This window comes from Mus caroli, chromosome 4 (genome assembly GCF_900094665.2).
Source record: "Mus caroli chromosome 4, CAROLI_EIJ_v1.1, whole genome shotgun sequence".
In the NCBI taxonomy this organism is placed as follows: Eukaryota; Metazoa; Chordata; class Mammalia; order Rodentia; family Muridae; genus Mus; species Mus caroli.
Window position 1 is genome coordinate 144,823,055 of NC_034573.1, and position 16,929 is coordinate 144,839,983.

General features: G+C 49.6%; 1 protein-coding gene across 4 annotated transcripts; it reads right to left on the minus strand.

The window, feature by feature from the left end:
- Positions 1-4,761: 4,761 nt before the first annotated feature.
- Positions 4,762-10,865, minus strand: Tnfrsf14 (TNF receptor superfamily member 14). 4 transcript variants are annotated; one of them, XM_021160598.2, is made up of 8 exons: positions 10,687-10,865; positions 9,846-9,921; positions 9,321-9,446; positions 7,991-8,146; positions 7,150-7,240; positions 5,943-6,103; positions 5,213-5,244; positions 4,762-5,060 (listed from the first exon to the last, which is right to left on the minus strand). In XM_021160598.2, the coding sequence occupies exons 1-8, from the start codon at positions 10,753-10,755 to the stop codon at positions 4,962-4,964; spliced, it is 810 nt and encodes a 269-aa protein (XP_021016257.1). In that variant the 5' UTR covers positions 10,756-10,865; the 3' UTR covers positions 4,762-4,961. The 4 variants fall into 4 exon arrangements, with proteins under 4 accessions (XP_021016257.1, XP_021016256.1, XP_021016255.1 ...); XM_021160597.2 differs by having other exon boundaries at positions 4,762-5,057; positions 9,846-9,954; XM_021160596.2 differs by having other exon boundaries at positions 9,846-9,954.
- Positions 10,866-16,929: the final 6,064 nt, after the last annotated feature.

The following is a 16,929-nucleotide window of genomic DNA, read 5'->3' on the forward strand; positions in this document are numbered from 1 at the left end:
AGACAGCTACAGTGTACTTACATATAAAAAATAAATAACTCTTTAAAAAAAAAAGAAAAGCTAGATGATAAAGAGAAGATGGGTGGATAAAACAAACAGATGAGAAAGATAAATAGAAATTGTGGTGGTTTGAACGAAAATTCCCATAAGGTCATATGTTTGAATGCTTAGCTGTCAGGTAGTGGAACTGTTTGGGAAGGATTAGGAGGCGTGGCCTTACCAGAGAAGGTGTATCGCTGGGGGTGGGCTTTGAGGTTTCAAAATCCCACATCAGGACCAGTCCCCCTCCCTCTGTGTGTGTGTGTGTGTGTGTGTGTGTGTGTGTGAGAGAGAGAGAGAGAGAGAGAGAGAGAGAGAGAGAGAGAGCTACTGTCTGTAGATGAGGATATAAAGTTCTCAGCTATTACTTCAATATCATGCCTGTCTCCTTCCTGCCAAGATGACAACCCTCTGAAACTGTGAGCAAGCCCATGATAAAATGGTTGTTTGTTTGTTTGTAATATTTAAGAGTTGTCTTGTTCATGGTGTCTCTTCACGACAGAACAGTGACTAAGAAGGAGATAAAATGACAGATATACAGAGGGGTGACATGTAGCCTAATGAGGCTTTCCACTGCTGTGGCAAACACCTGAGAGGAATAGTTCAAGGAGGAAGGCTGTGTTTCTGCTCACAGTTGTAGCAGTTTATGGTCGCTGGCTTCATACAGTTCTTGGGAGATGCCAGGACAGGTGTAGAGGAACAGGTGAGCCTGAAACACAGCATTTGGCCTGACGGGCAGTCACTCCCATGAGGTGATGGGAGATATTCAAAGAATCCTATTGGAAAGGATGCCCACAGAAACACCGGAGCCAGAAAATAAGGCAACGATGAAACCAACCACCAAGCAGGATGGAAAAACCTGTGGTTGCTGTGATATTATCGAGGGTGACTGCACCTCCTGCCAGTGGAAGCCCCTCACCAAGCGACTATGTGGCATGCATGAGAACATAGTTAACTTGGAGCAACCACTATCATTCTCACAGGACAGACAGATGTTTAATGAGACACAAGACAGAGAGAGCATATAACAAAATATTTATTTTCAGGGTTTTTTTTTTGTTTGTTTGTTTGGTTGGTTTTTTTTTGGGGGGGGGTTGGTTTTCGAGACAGGGTTTCTCTGTGTAGCCCTGGCTGTCCTGGAACGCCTCAGAAATCTGCCTGCCTTTGCCTCCCGAGTGCTGGGATTAAAGGCGTGCACCACCATGCCTGGCAAATATTTATTTTCTATAAGTTATAAATTCATGCAAAGCCAGGGGGATGGTACAATCGCTACAGTACATGCTCTGCAGCATAAGGACCTGTGTTCTTGAAGCTAAGTTTATCCACAGAATCCACTTTAAACGCTTGACATAGTACCTTAATCCCAACACCGAGAAGACAGAGTCAAGGGGATACCCGGGGCTCAGGGCTCAATGGTAAGCTAATCTAGCCAAATTGGTGAAGTCCAGGTTAGCTCAAGATGGCTAGCTACTAAGAGACAAGTGTCAAAGGCCAGCTTGGATTGGTCAGGTACACTGAGGAGAGGTGTGGAGTCAGCAATTGATCAATCCCTCTGCAGACTTTTTTCTGAGCATGTAAATTCTCTGGGGCTGGTGAAACAGTGAGAGGGTAAAACTTGATTTTCCTGAGGCTGATAGGAAAACAGGGTAATACACACACACACACACACACACAAGAAGAATAGAAAGCACTGGAGCCCCACTCCCCACCCCCCAGTTTGGAGGATCATGTAGTAATCACAGTGTTATTTGGAAGGCAGAGGTAGAAGGGTCAACATCCAGGACATCCAGGACACAATGAGAAGACCAAACCTAAGGATAATAGATGAGAAGAATGAAGATTTTCAACTTAAAGGGCCAATAAATATCTTCAATAAAGTTATAGAAGAAAACTTCCCATACCTAAAGAAAGAGATGCCCACGAACATACGAGAAGCCTACAGAACTCCAAGCAGACTGGACAAGAAAAGAAATTCCTCCCGACACATAGTAATCAGAAAAACAAATGCACTAAATAAAGATAGATTATTAAAAGCAGTAAGGGAAAAAGGTCAAGTAACATATAAAGGCAGACCTATTAGAGTTACACCAGACTTCTCACCAGAGACTATGAAAGCCAGAAGATACTGGACAGGTGTTATACAGACACTAAAAGAACACAAATGCCAGCCCGGGCTACTATACCCAGCAAAACTCTCAATTACCATAGATGGAGAAACCAAAGTATTCCATGACAAAACCAAATTCACACAATATCTTTCCACAAATCCAGCCCTTCAAAAGGATAATAAATGGAAAACACCAACACAAGGAGGGGAATTACACCCTAAAAAAAGCAAGAAAGTAAATCTTTAAGAAACCTAAAAGAAGATAGCCGCACCAGGCAGTGGTGGTGCACACCTTTAATCCCAGCACTTTGGAGGCAGAGGCAGGCGGATTTCTGAGTTTGAGGTCAGCCTGGTCTACAAAGTGAGTTCCAGGACAGCCAGGGCTACACAGAGAAACCCTGTCTTTAAAAAAGTAAAAAAGAAAGAAAGAAAGAAAGAAAGAAAGAAAGAAAGAAAGAAAGAAAGAAAGAAAGAAAGAAAGAAAGGAAAAGAAAAAAAAGAAAGTAGCCACAAGAACAGAATCCCAACTCTAACAACAAAAATAACAGGAAGCAACAATTACTTTTCCTTAATACAAATGGGACCTCATAAAATTGCAAAGCTTCTATAAAGCAAAAGACACTGTCAAGACAAAAAGGCCACCAACAGATTGGGAAAGGACCTTTACCAATCCTAAATCTGTTAGGGGACTAATATCCAATATATACAAAGAACTCAAGAATACGGACTCCAGAAAATCAAATAACCCTATTAAAAATGGGGTACAGAGCTAAACAAAGAATTCTCAACTGAGGAATACCAAATGCTGAGAGCACCTAAAAAAATGTTCAACATCCTTAATCATCAGGAAAATGCAAGTGAAAACAACCCTGAGATTCCACCTCATACCTGTCAGAATGGCTAAAATCAAAAATTCAGGTGACAGCAGATGCTGGCAAGGATGTGGAGAAAGAGGAACACTCTTCCATTGCTGGTGGGATTGCAAGCTGGTACAACCACTCTGGAAATCAGTCTGGCGGTTCCTCAGAAATTGGACATAGATTGGACCGGAAGATTCAGCAATACCTCTCTTGGGCATATTCCCAGAAGGTGTTCCAACTGGTAAGAAGGACACATGCTCCACTATGTTCATAGCAGCCTTATTTATAATAGCCAGAAGCTGGAAAGAACCCAGATGTCCCTCAACAGAGGAATGGATACAGAATATGTGGTACATTTACACATTGGAGTACTACTCAACTATTAAAAAAACAATGAATTTATGAAATTCTTAGGCAAATGGATGGATCTGGAGGATATCATCCTGAGTGAGGTAATTCAATCACAAAAGAGCACACATGATATGCACTCACTGATAAGTGGATATTAGCCCAGAAACCTAGAATACCCAAGATACAATTTGCAAAACACATGAAACTCAAGAAGAAGGAAGACCAAAGTGTGGATACTTCATTCCTTCTTAGAATGGGGAACAAAATGCCCATGGAAGGAGTTACAGAGTCAAAGTTTGGAGCTGAGATGGAAGGAAGGACCATCCAAAGACTGCCCCACCTGGGGATCCATCCCATAAACAACCACCAAACCCAGACACTATTGCATATCCCAGCAAGATTTTGTTGACAGGACCCTGATATAGCTGTCTCTTGTGAGGCTATGCCAGTGCCTGGCAAATACAGAAGTGGATGCTCACAGTCATCTATTGGATGGAACACAGGGCCCCCAGTGAAAGAGCTAGAGAAAGTAGCCAAGGAGCTGAAGGGGTCTGCAACCCTATAAGAGGAACAACAATATGAACTAAGCAGTACCTCCAGAGCTGTGTCTCTAGTTGCATTTTATGTAGCAGAAGATGGCCTAGTCAGCCATCAGTGGGAGGAGAGGCCCTTGGTCTTGCGAATATTATATGCTCCAGTACAGAGGAATTCCAGGGCCAAGAAGTGGGAGTGAGTGGGTAGGGGAGCAGGGCAGGGGGAGGGTACAGGGGACTTTCGGGATAGCATTTGAAATGTAAATGAAGAAAATATCTAATAAAAAAAAAGAAGGGTCAAATTTAAGGCTTGCCCAAGATACAGAAGGAGTTCACAGTTGGCCCATATGATCATGTGACTTTGCCTCAGGTAAAAACAGAATCTTGAGAACTCAGCTCAGGAATAAAAGCACTTGCCTGATACAGGCAAGATTCCAGCCCCAGAAATTTCAAATTAAAGTCTATAATAATGCCATATTCATGACTCCTCACATGTACCCCGGCCCCAGGAGGCAGTGCTCAGCAGCCCTCTGAATAAGCAGGCCTAGATTTAACATTTCCAGGACAGGCAGAGGCCTAAGTTATAGGCTGAGCTGGTTAGGCTAGGTTACAGGCCTAGACAGAGCTGTTATAAGCTGACTAGAAGAGCTGGGAAGTAAGACATAGGGTCAGTGGTAGCTGTCACTAGTATAGACTTTGGATCACCACTTCTTAGTGTTTGGTTGGGAGAAGATGCACCCATTTAACACTAAGAATGGCAAAGCAGCCGGGCATAGTGGCACATGCCTTTAATCCCAGCACTCGGGAGGCAGAAGCAGGCGGATTTCTGAGTTTGAGGCCAGCCTGGTCTACAAAGTGAGTTACAGGACAGCCAGGGTTACACAGAGAAACCCTGTCTCGAAAAACAAAAAACAAAAAACAAAACAAAACAAAAAAAAGAATGGCAAAGCAACTCCTAGACCCTGAGCCATGACCACATATCCACTGTTGTGTGATGATGAACCAGCCAGGGCATCTGCCATGCCACAATAGCATATGGAAACTTCCCACCAACGTCTCCTCGGTGTCTTGTCACCCAGAATTTGTGCAGTTGGAGGCTGTCTCCTCCTCGGTCTCAGCAAGCCCAACCTCGGTGACTGGAAACCTGATGGTGTTCTCCTGTTGTTCCTGCTGCCAAAGAAATGCAAGGTAAACTCCTGCCTCTCAGACACCAAGCAGGGGACTGCATGGCTCTTGGGAACATGAAAAGCTTAGCTGTAGACCATGGAGTTGGCTTCCATAAGCATATGCCAGTTGGAACTTCCTCCCCGACCCAATTATACCTGGAAAGGCTCCAGCTCCCTGGCCACTGGGCCTGAAACACAAGGACATCAAGTCATGGGAGAGGCTGAAGCAAGAGGGGAGATGGGCACACAGCAATGAAAAACCCACATTCTGGGATTCCAGCTGTGTGATCTACCTCCCAAGTCTGACCCTCTCTAACAGAAGTGAGCTTTGGACATGCGTCAAAACCCACAGGAGGCCCACCAGGTGAAAGAACAGATCCCTGCCCACCTTCCTGGAGGCCAAAGCCAACCACTCACCTGCTATGCAGAGTTAGGGAACCTCCTCACTCCCATGAGCGGGGGCTTAATTTGGGCAGAAAGGGGCATAGGCTACCTGGCCCACCTGCAGAGCCTAGGAAAGAGGCCTCCTGTGCTAGGAGCACCCAGGGCTGAGCACACAGAGGTATGCTTCCTCACTGGCAGAGAGTAGCCTGCCTGGCCATTGTTTTTTGACTCCCTGAAGCATAGACCAGAGCTTCCCGGGTCTGATTTGGTCTACAAGCTGGTCTCTAGAGCCTAGTTCAGCAGGACACAAATGAGACTGGACAATGAAAGAAGGAAAGGGAGAGAGGGAGGGGAGAGGGAAGAACGGAGGGTCCTAGGGAGACCACCTGAGAGCTGGGCTCTGAGGAAGGGCTCTACCACTAGCTACTGTAGATCCAGACTCTACAAAGACCCTGGGACCCCTCCTGGAGTCCTGAGCCCCGGAAGATGGGCTGTTGCTCACTGGTGTGCAGGTGTCTTCGCTTGTAGATGCAGAATCCAGCTATCCCAGGTCCCACTATAAGTGCCAAAAGGATGAACCCAACGTAGTAGTAGACCAGGGAGGAGCAGGTGGTGTCTGTGCTGCTGGTCCCACGTGTTACTTCCTGTTGAAATGTACTGCACCTAGGAGAGAGAAGTCATGGGACAGGGTAGAAAACCTACACCGTGGAGACAGGTCAGCAGACTGGGCAATGTCAGGGAGCGAGGCAGGGTCCATGCAACTCAGAGCCTATCGGCTGGTGCAACAGCTCTGAGATAGGACTCAGGTCTGTTACAGATTTCAAACCCTTTATGGGGAAATGGAGAAGGGGGGACTGAGGGAGCAGGGTAGAAATGGAAGCCAAAAAGAAGAGGAGGAGGGAAGGAGGGAATGAGAAAGGGAGGGGTGCTAGTGTCAAATCTGGGGACTGACTGACCTCAGTGAAGAGAGATGGGATAGAGAAGATTAGCTGATGTCCTTCTCTGGGCATCACCCAAGGAAACCTAGCTATCTTCAGAGATCCCAAGTTCTCAGGTTAGCTCTAAGGTCTGAGATCCATACTGAAGGGATCCTGGCTCAAGTGGAGAAGGGGCCTCACCAGGGAACTTCATGATGGTGGTTTGAATGAAAATGGCCCCCACAGGCTCATAGGGAGTGGCACTATTAGGAACACCTCCTTGTTGGAGTAGGTGTGGACTTTTGGGGGAAACGTGTCATGGGGCTTTGGGATTTCAGATGCTCAAGCCAGGCCCAGTGTCACTCCTCCTGCTGCCTGCCGATCCAGATGTAGAACTCCCAACTGTGTCTCTAGCACCATGTCTTCCTGCGTGTCACCATGCTTCCCTCCATGATGACAACGGACTAACCCTCTGAACTGTAAGCCAGCCCCAGTTAAATGTTTTTCTCTGTAAGAGTTGCTGTGGTCATGGTGTCTCTTCACAGCCATAGAAACCCTGACTAAGACAGTCCTTACAATCAGCACCCCAGCCCCAACTACAGAAATGTAGGGGAGTCCCATACCCTTGACTTCTTGGTCCTGCAGTCATAGAGTGGGAACTGGCCACAGCCTGTGGAATTCTACCTAAGGTTCCATATTGCTCTGCCTACCCAGGATGCAGCTCAGCTGGGTTTGGCTACTCATCTTCCAGAGGAACAGAGCAGTCTTTTCCCCAGCATCCTAGTCACCTACTTGGTCCAGGGCAGGCATTCCTCCTGAGTCCCTCCGAGTGAGAAGGTCCCTGTTAGGCAGTCAGCACATACAGTGTCCTGGTTGTGAGTACCTGGGAAGTGAAGAGGGGCAAGCAGAGGAGTACTGGGCTCAGGCTTGCAGGGAGCTAGGCTTCCCTGGAGTGGGGCCTGGGAGCTGTCTGATCTGGAGCCTCACAACCCATAATATTCTGTAGCTGGTAGAGGGAGCTGTGGTGGTAGATGGCACTGTGAGACTGTGTGAGAAGGGGCTGGGTAGTTTTAGGGCATCCTGGACACAGAAAGGGCCTGATGTAATAACCCAGGGATCTTCACCCCACAAACCCTTTGGGTAGCCTGGCCAGATGCCAGACAGAAGGCAAAGGCAGCCCTCACATTTAGGTGAATAGTGGGGTTGGGCATAGTTTACAAGTCTGGCTCCCGTGAAGCATCGGAGCTGAGGTAAAATAGCTGAGGTTAGACCCGATGTTGGATAGCTGAGGTTAGACCAGAGCCAGTGGTGCGGTTCCAGTTCCCCTTCCTTCCTCCGCCCTCTGTCCTCTTCCTGACTCTCACCAGAAAACCTTTCTGGATCTTCCAGATTTTCTGAGTTCAGCTTTTCCCTGTCCCCCTGTGCTCCCCTCTCCCCTCCCGTCCTGCCAACCTATAGCCCTCTTTCCTCTCTTGCTGCCAGGACTGGTCTGGGGTGGGTGCCCTAGGGTTAGCCAAGATTTCTCCTCTGTTCCTTTCTTAAATCCTGAAGCTGGAGGTTTTCTAGACCCTAGGCAGCGGGCTCACTGGAACAAGGGTGGCCTCCGAAAAGAACCTTCAGTTAGCCAGCTCACCTCTCTTCTCTACCCTCTGCCCTGGAGGGCAGGTGGTGTGCGGCAAGCATGTGGAACAGTGGCTCCCATCCTGGTTCTCACAGAAGTAGCCTGGGATGCATCTGCACACAGTGTCCTTCCAGCTGGAGCACTCCTGCCAGGTCAGCAGGCCCATGTCTGCCGTCAGAGACAAGGCCATGGGAGCACCAGCACGGGATTTGGGGGAGCACCCTTCCTCCAGTCTTCCCAGTGTACCCAGGTCCGATTCTGCACAGCTTCACTTGCCAGAGGCTACCTACCACCTGCACATGTGGTACCAGGTTTGTCCTATAGGGGGAGCCAGACATAGCACAATGGCTCTGAGCAGGGGGCTTGGTTGAGGACTGATAGGGTCACAGAGTGGTTTGATGTCCAGGACCTGGGTTTTGACCAAGTCTGAATTGTCCTTGCCTCTGTTTTCTCCCACTCCAGGAAGCAGGACTTCCAATCTATGTGCCCACAGCCCTGGAAGTGTGGAGTTGATAGGCTCTGCCATCCAGCAGAGTGCCCTGGTGACTCTCGGAATCTCAGTATCCCATCAATGGGAATCAGCAGCCTTCTGCCTCTAGGTCTGAGCCGACAGTGTATGGGAATTGTGCGAATAGGTACAGAGTCACTCGGACCCCATGAGGGCACTCTGTGTGAGTATAGAGGTTCCCCTTCTCTAAGGGTGAGGTCATCTCCATTTGCACACTGTGATAGACATGGGGTCACCCTCAGTAGGGGGTGAGGACAACCCTCCTCACACTCTATGAGTAAGCACGGGGTTATCCTTGTGGGGAGTGTGAGGCTGCTCGATTTATTACGGGCACTGTAATAAATCCAGAGTCATCCAAGGCTAGTATATGGAGAGCGTGGGGCTGTGGTGGGAACAGAAGCGCTGGCTACCTTATAGCTTCGAACATTCTGGGACCTGTGTCCCCATCCAAGTCTGCCCAGGCCCAGGCAGCCATCAGTCTATGAGTGAGCTTTTCCTGGGTTCCTTCATATCAAGGGAAAAAAATATATAATGGCTACATTGATCCCCAGTGATGTCCCACCCCATGTAAGAGCTCCTTCACGGGCAGGGAAACTGAAGCCGGAAAGAGACTCTCATCACCCACATGAACCAGATAAATGGGGAGAAAAAGAAGCAGGCAATAGGATCTCAGTGATGGGCATGGGGGGGGCGGGGGGGGAGAGACACACCCTGAGAACCTGCCCACAATAGCAGGAAGGTCAGGCTGCGGTTCCCTCTGAGAGTTGCCCTCTTCTAGAACCAATGCCTGAGCTTAAGTGCTCCAGCAGACCCCACCTCCTCAGGTGCTCCTACCTGGATCACAGACTCCGCAGGGCAGGCACTTGCTCAGGCCATTTGCATGGGCGGTATATGTCTGTGGGGGACAGGGGGCACACACTGTGCCTGTATGCTCACTGCAGACCTGCTTCACATGGTAACCTGCAGCCAGGACCCACAGTTCCTCAGAAGGGTTGGAGGTTAACCCACAGAAACCTTCCCAGTACCCTCACGTGGGTCCAGCAAGTAAAGCCCCACAGGACTTGTTGGCCTTCTGTCTGCCCTCTATGAGCAATTCAGAAACACAGAGGTGGGGCTTCCTAAATCCCTCAGAACTGGTTCTGACCCCAGCCCACTTTCAGTCTCAGTCTCTGGTTATACTGACATAAACCCTGCCCTATCCCCCGGGCCCACCCCAGGCAGTGAACTTCAAAGGTTCCAGACGCTGAGGACTATCCCTGAACTGAACACTATGTAGCCCTTTGACTGAGGACCCAGAGGCCCGGAGGCTCAGGACAGGAGTTCCTCCCTGGCACAGCCCTGCCTCCTGGGAGCTCCCACCTGGGTTGCACATGGGGCAGCACTCTTCTCCCACAGGGAACTCCTCCTGTCTGCACGAGGGCTGGGCAGAGATGCGCTGCAGCAAGTTCAAAAGGAAGACACATGGCACCTGGGAGAGGGGATGAGTGCTGGAGGGGAGGACTACCTCCATCCCTATGGCTCCCCCCCACACACACCTCCCGACTCCACCAGGCTGGTCCAGGCCCTCAGTGCATGCTCTGCTTCTTGAGGTGAGGAAACAGCACAACTTCAGTGTCTCTGTAGGAGGGGCTCAGGCCCAGGCCTGCTTAACCTGCCTTCTGCCTTCATTGCCTGACAGTGTAAGACCTGAGAGGCAGCAGGGTCAGCTGGGGCTGGGAACAGGCTCTTCAGAATCCTAGGGACAGCTGACCCATGGTTAGTATATCCGACTTGAGCAAACAGGATAGACACTCTGGCTCCTGCTAGCCTGCCCTGATCTCTGTCTCCACTCTGTGAGGGTGCTTATTCTCAGGGACAGAGATACCTATGGTTGGCCTCTTGCTACAGGGCCTGTCCAGAGACAGCCAGGGGTCTGCCAAGGGCTACTATGCTCACGGCACCACCTCCTGCCCTTGAAAGAGAGCCATAGTAGGTGCCTGTGAGTGGAGGCCCGGGAGTGGAGGGGCAGAGGCCTGCCTTCCTGTAGCCTCCCAGCCTGAGGTTGTTATCAATTATCTCCAGAGATTTGCAGATCCAGCAACATAAAGCCCCGTGAGCTAGCTGCCCAGACAGAGCTAAGGGACAGGAAATGTCTGGGGTGGGCTATGGCTGGAGTTGGGCCGGAAGGAGCTTGGAGGCTGTAAAGGGCTCAGGAACTCACCAGTCTGAAGGTGTTGTCTGTAGGGGCCTGGCTCCAGGGTGACGGCCCCCATCTTGGGAGAGGTTCCATTTTCTTGATCAAGAAACTTCAGGCCAAGAGCCCCATGGGCTCTGAACCTCCTCACACACTCTCATGAGCCTTGGTAAGAAAAAGTGAAAATGAAAGAAAAAATAGTCTCTCTGACTGAAGTCTGTTAGCGGCAGATGGGGCACACTAAGTACACATGGGGCGTGGTGCTGGGAGGGCCCTAAAGTCCAAACAGAGCCTCAGCTTCAGACTCAATACAGGGACACTAGCAAGTTTTCCTAGCCTGTATATATACCCTCTGGAAGTATGACTGTCTTCCAGGTCACTCCAAACACCTCGGTGCTTGCCTTGAATTTTCTGACAGACAGACTGAAATAGGAACCTCTCAGCCTCAGGGAACTGGGAACTTGATCTTTTGACCCACCTCCCAACTCACCCCTCTCACCGGACCCTCCCCCTTAAGCTTCTAGTCACTTCCCAGACACCACGTCAGGGTTGTCCCCATTACCGGTAGTTTTATCACTGCCCGCTTCTTCAGCCTATACGCTTCTGAGCACATACGGTGCTAGGAACAGGAGCCAACCTTCTTTATCTTCTAAGGGTGAAGCAGGGTTTCTTATCATCTTTGAGCAGGCTATGGGCCTCTCTAACTGGCCCCTGAGAGGGACTAGGTGAGCAGACTTACTTTCCTTTTGCAGATGAGGATGGGGGCTTTGAGTAGGACTACAGGGGAGTATGCTGGGCTTCCCCAGCCCACAGACCAGCTGAGGTCATGGGGTGGGGGCCTACTACAGACCTAGGGCTGTTGAGAGCTTTTGGAGCCGCTTCTAGGAATTTGGCATCTGTCACATGTCAGAAACAGTGACCACGGGGCTTTGTTTACTGCTTTGTTGAATTACTGCCTTGTGTGATCTCTTTGCTGACCACTTTACTTAACTTTCCTTGTGCTTACTACTTTACTTGGTCACTCTCTTGTGTGGTCTCCTTGTTTACTACTTTGCTTGGTTACTTTGTCTTTGATCTAAGAACTGACCATGGGTTTTGTTTATTTGTTTGTTTTGGTTTTTTTGTTTTGCATAAACCTAGAATGATATAAAAGCAGGCGGGAGAGAAACAGAACTGCTTCAGCTGCGGTACACGGGCTGGAGTCAGGTTATAGTGTTGTCTGTTTTTCTTTTTCAATCCTCACTCCCTCCCTTGAGACCCTGTTGACTGGCTGAGCTGGCTTGGTCACGAGGCTCCAAAGAGGAATAAGGAACCCCAAAGGCACACAGGACATGAAGCTCCTCCAAGATTCTTTGACCGGGGCTACTGTGCGTCTCTCTCCCCCCTCTATTGACCGTTAAAACTAACCACACATTACTGCGCCAGCTGAATCGGTCACCGCCCTCCTAGGTTTGGCTGGCCCTGGACTGATTTTCCTCATAGCCGGGACCTGACGACAGCTCTCGCTGGGTTTTGACTCTGAGTTTTGGTTACTATTGTAGTGATGAAACACCATAACCAAAAGCAACATGAGGAAGCAAGGGTTGGTTGGGTTACACTTCCACATTGTAAGTCCATTACCAGAGGAAGTCAGGAAAGGAACTCAAGAAAGGCTGATGCCTAGAGACAGAATCTGATGCAGAGGCTATGGAGGGATGCTGCTTACTGGCTTGTTATCCATGACTTGTTCAGCCTGCTTTCTTATAAAATTCAGGACCACAAGCCCAGGGATAGCACCACTCACAATGAGCTGAACCCTCCCCCATCAGTCACTAATTAAGAAAATGCCTCACAGCCTGATCTTAAGGAGGCATTTTCTCAAATGAGAGTCCCTCCTTTCAGACGAGTCTAGCTTGTGTCAAGTTGACATGAAACTAGCCAATGTTCTAGTCCACAGTCCTCAGAATCCCACCCCAAAGGGACACAGAAGAGTATGCTGTATGTTACAGAGGCTGTTCCACACAGCCATCTGTGTGCCTCTGTAGTAGACAATGCAGAGTGGACAGCCTCTGACAGTCCAACCCAGTGATGTGGGTGTCTCTAGTGAGGACGCAGGTCTTTTACCCCATCCCACAGATGAATACTGGGAAATGGCCAAAGCTCCACAGCTCATAGGTACCTCAGAACACACAGAAAGCTCTGGACTGCAAGCATGTTTCCATATCTGTGGGCTCTCAGAGACATGCCCCAGGGTGGGAAGCCAGAGGATTCTGATGAGGTAGGTGAGATCCCTGAGCCTGGTACAGCCCCACAAGACCTCCACTAGGCTCGCAAGCCACCATTCCCAGTGATACACAATCCAAGATCATCATCCTCTTGGGAAATCAGGAGCAAGATACAGGACTTACGGACATCATGTAGTGCATGGCTGAGTGGGAAATGCCCAGTTGTCAATCCCTCCACCACCAGACATGAGCATAAAAGCCTTGGGTCTGTGCCCCCTAGATGTTATCCATGGTGAATATGGACCTAAACAGAGTGTCTTCATTGAGATGTTCTCTGAGGCCCATTTCTACTCCTTATAACTCTTCAACCTCTGAAAGATTACTGTGTAGGACTACCTCATAGCCTCTTGAATAAAAACTGGGGTGATTGGTTCAACCCAGGCTGTCCCATGCCCATCACCAGATGGCTCTGTTCAGGCCCCCAGTGACAAAACCAGACAAAAGAGACTGGCTCTGGGTCTTACCCACCACCAAAGCATTCTCTACTGGCTATCACCTGCTGGCTTCACCCTCTTATTTCTGCCACCTGACAGATGGAGGGATGCCAACATGCCTGGGCTTTTGCCTTCTGTCTCCATTTACAACCACCCTGATCCCTTTGGCTGTACCCAGACCCTGAGCCCAGAGGCCCCGAGGCCAATCTCCTGCCAGGTGCCCACCTGATCCAGGGGTTGTGGAGGGTACCCTGGGTGCAACACTTCTCCAAGCTGCAGATAGGAAGCTAAGGCAGAGGAGATCTGATCACAGACACAATTGCCCATGCAAAGCCTCTGACCCCCATAGGGGCAGAAGGTCCAAAACAGAGCGTTTCCCCAAATCCTATCCCTGTCACCCAGCCATCCTCTGGAGGACTTCCCCTAGTCCCACCCTGATCTCTGTAGTGTGATATCACCCTGGTATGCTGACCCTCATCAGGACAGCCTCCAGCATCTGGAATTTCCCCCATGGTATTTCTTCTTTCTTTTGTAGTGAGCATGAGTAGTGACTTGGAAGAAACAGATTTAACCTCCGTCCTAGAAGAAGGTCCCAGTGTTCTCCTCACCTTGGGTGTCCCTAGGACCTATCCTAAGAGCCAGACTGCCATGGTTGGGTTATGGGCTGTACATGACAAATGGGTTTCTGAAGGATGAGGAAGATGGAGGGAAGAGCATTCTCTGTTAAGGGCAGAAGTTGAATCATCAGGTTCATTGTTGGTCATGCATGCCGGGAGCCATTAGTGCCAGCCATGAACACAGACACTCTTGTACTGAGAGCTGTGTATTGTGTGGAGAGAGGATAGAGTAGCTAGCTCTGAGGAATGGACTCCAAGGTCATCAAGGAGGGAACCGTTGAGAGGTAAGAATGGAGGAAGTCAACCACCAGAGACAGAGCAGTGCTGGGAAGGATGAGACCCGGGAGGGGACTTCTGCTCCAGCTGTCCTGATGGAGGTGGACTGGAAAAGGAGGCCAGGACCTACAAAGAAGACAAAGATCTGGAGTCTGCCAATCGATCGTCAGGAAGCTGTGACAGAGATCAGCAGCCTGGGGCTTTCCAGGATTCAGATGCTGAAGCAGCAGGAGCGAGCACGTGACAGCCGCCCCTGGTCTCTGGATCAGACTCTAGCTCCAAGCTCTGGGCTGCTGCCTCAGACACCTTGACACATCTCAGTCTTGTGTTCACAGTAGCCCTCTTCTCTAACTAGCCCCTGTTTATTTTTGGCCACGTTCCTCTGGGACTACCTAGAATCAGGAACCAGGGCAGAAGCCAACTGTCCACACCTGACCTTTCTGGCTACTTCCTATGGGCCCTGGGTTCCCGGAAGCCACCTCAGTAGAAGTCCTTGAATCCATGCTCTCCTGCCATACTGTCCCGTCCTGGGCCCATAAATACACCCTCCATCCACACCGATGTCCAGGCAGTGCTTAGGGGTACATTACAAGCTATGAGAACACCACAGCCTCCCCTCTCCTTCACCCTTGGGTGCTTCTCACCCGTGCCTGCTGCTCGCCCAGCCACAGTCTGTGTCCACTCCTCCAGTGCCTCTTTGGGTTCAGTTCCATCCTCATATCCCTCTGCTGTTCCTGTTTATCTTGTCGGATTGCTATCCCAGAGACTTTACTTGCCTCTCTAGCATCTCTGTGCCTTCCTCCTTAGAGCTTCCCTGGCCCTGTAGTAGCAAAGACACTCACAACAAACCTGTTTGCATTCTCCAGCCTGACATTCTGGTGGAAATTGGACCTAGAAAAGAGCTATGTGTCGTTGATACATGGAAGTTTCTGGGAACTGCAAAAGACCCTAGGGTCCAAATTGGGCAGGCGTGGGCAGCATCTGCCTTCTGCAGAGAGGTAAAGGCATCTGTGAAGATGGGGAGGAGGAAGGCAAGGGTGCTCATCTTGGGAAGGAGAGGCAGAGAAGTCCCTGGAAAGAGCATCCAGTGGTCAACACTGGCCACCCCATGAAGGCTAAGAGGATAGTGCATTACAGCTCCAAGGACAGCCCTATCCCGTTAGAACTGCCCTGCAAGGAAACCTGTCTGGAAAATTGTTTATAAGTAGGTAAGCTATATGTTTAAATCAGCTCCTAGTTTGATCCAGGAATAGACAGCAGAGCATGAGGAGTGCCAGTGTAGTAATGCATGTGGCTGCCCTGAGAGTGGTGGGCGTGCTAGAAACAACATGTCTGCCCTGAGACCGGTGTGCATGCTAGAAACAACATGTCTGCCCTGAGACTGGTGGGCATGCTAGAAACAGTGCACAAACCCATCAAAAGAGAACTGGTAGAGTCTGGCATGTTGGCACATACCCGTCCCAGTACTCTGGGTGCAGACAGGAGGATTTTGAGTTCAGGGCCAGTCTAGACTACATAGAGAAGTCTCCAATCCCAACACAAAGGCATCCTGTCTCAAAAAAAAAAAAGGAAGGAAGGAAGAGGGGGAAGTATAAGTGGTTTCTTTAAAACTGAAAATGCATGAATCAACTGTTTTTAAAAATTGAGCAATATGAGAAAGCATGAACTTCAAGAGAAGAGTCTCAAGTCAAGAGTCATGGGTTAGTGTTAGCGGGGCTCATGGCCTCTGCACAGAGTTAAGAGTCAGGGTTAGTGTTAGTGGGGGCTCATGGTCTCTACACAGAGGCTGGGAGCTGGGAAGAGCTTAACAGGTCATGAGGCCTTGCTGGGTTGACAAGGCAGGGCTCAGTGATACTTAAACAATGTTCAGAAAGGAGGTAGCAAGAACACACAGGTGGTCAACTGTGTGTGCTGAGTGTATTCCCGAAGCCTGGACAGCAAGCCACTGTAAAACTGTGGGATGTAGGTACTCACAGAGCTTCCAAGAACCAGTGTAGGGCTACTTTAGGAGTAACTTTGGAAGCCGGCGAGCCCTGGGAAGGCTAGGGCTCAGTAGAGAGTCAGAGTGTGGCTTTACCACAGAGGGCGCTGTAGGGAGAGCAATGTGAGCACCAAGCTGCTGGCTGTGCTCCAGCACAAGGCATAGCATCCCTCAGAGGATGCATCACCTACCCCACAGAATCCGGCTCATCAAGTAGCCAAAGTGGTGTCTAGCATTTGGCTGGAAACTACCAGTCACCTCCAGAGCAGAAAACTGTGACTAGATCCGGAATATTACACCTCACACTGCCTGTCACCAAAAAGGCCCATGTACAGAGACAGGAAGTTACGCTTTATCCAGAGAGCTGGCTGTCTGAAAAGGTGAGCTTCTAAGACTGGAAAGATGGCTCAGCATTTAAGAGCACATACTTGCTGGTCTTGCAGCAGACCAGAGTTCAGTTCTCAGCACCCACACTGGATGGCTCGAAACACCTGTAACTCCAACTCCAGGGGATCTGATGCTCACTTCTGGCTTCCATGGGCACTTGCACTCAGGTTCACACACACACACACACACACACACACACACACACACACACACACACAAATAATAAAACAAATCCATCTTAAAAGAATCATCCTGAGAGACTATTCTTGAGGCCACTCATGAGTGAGTGTCAGGGTTTGCGACCTTAGGCA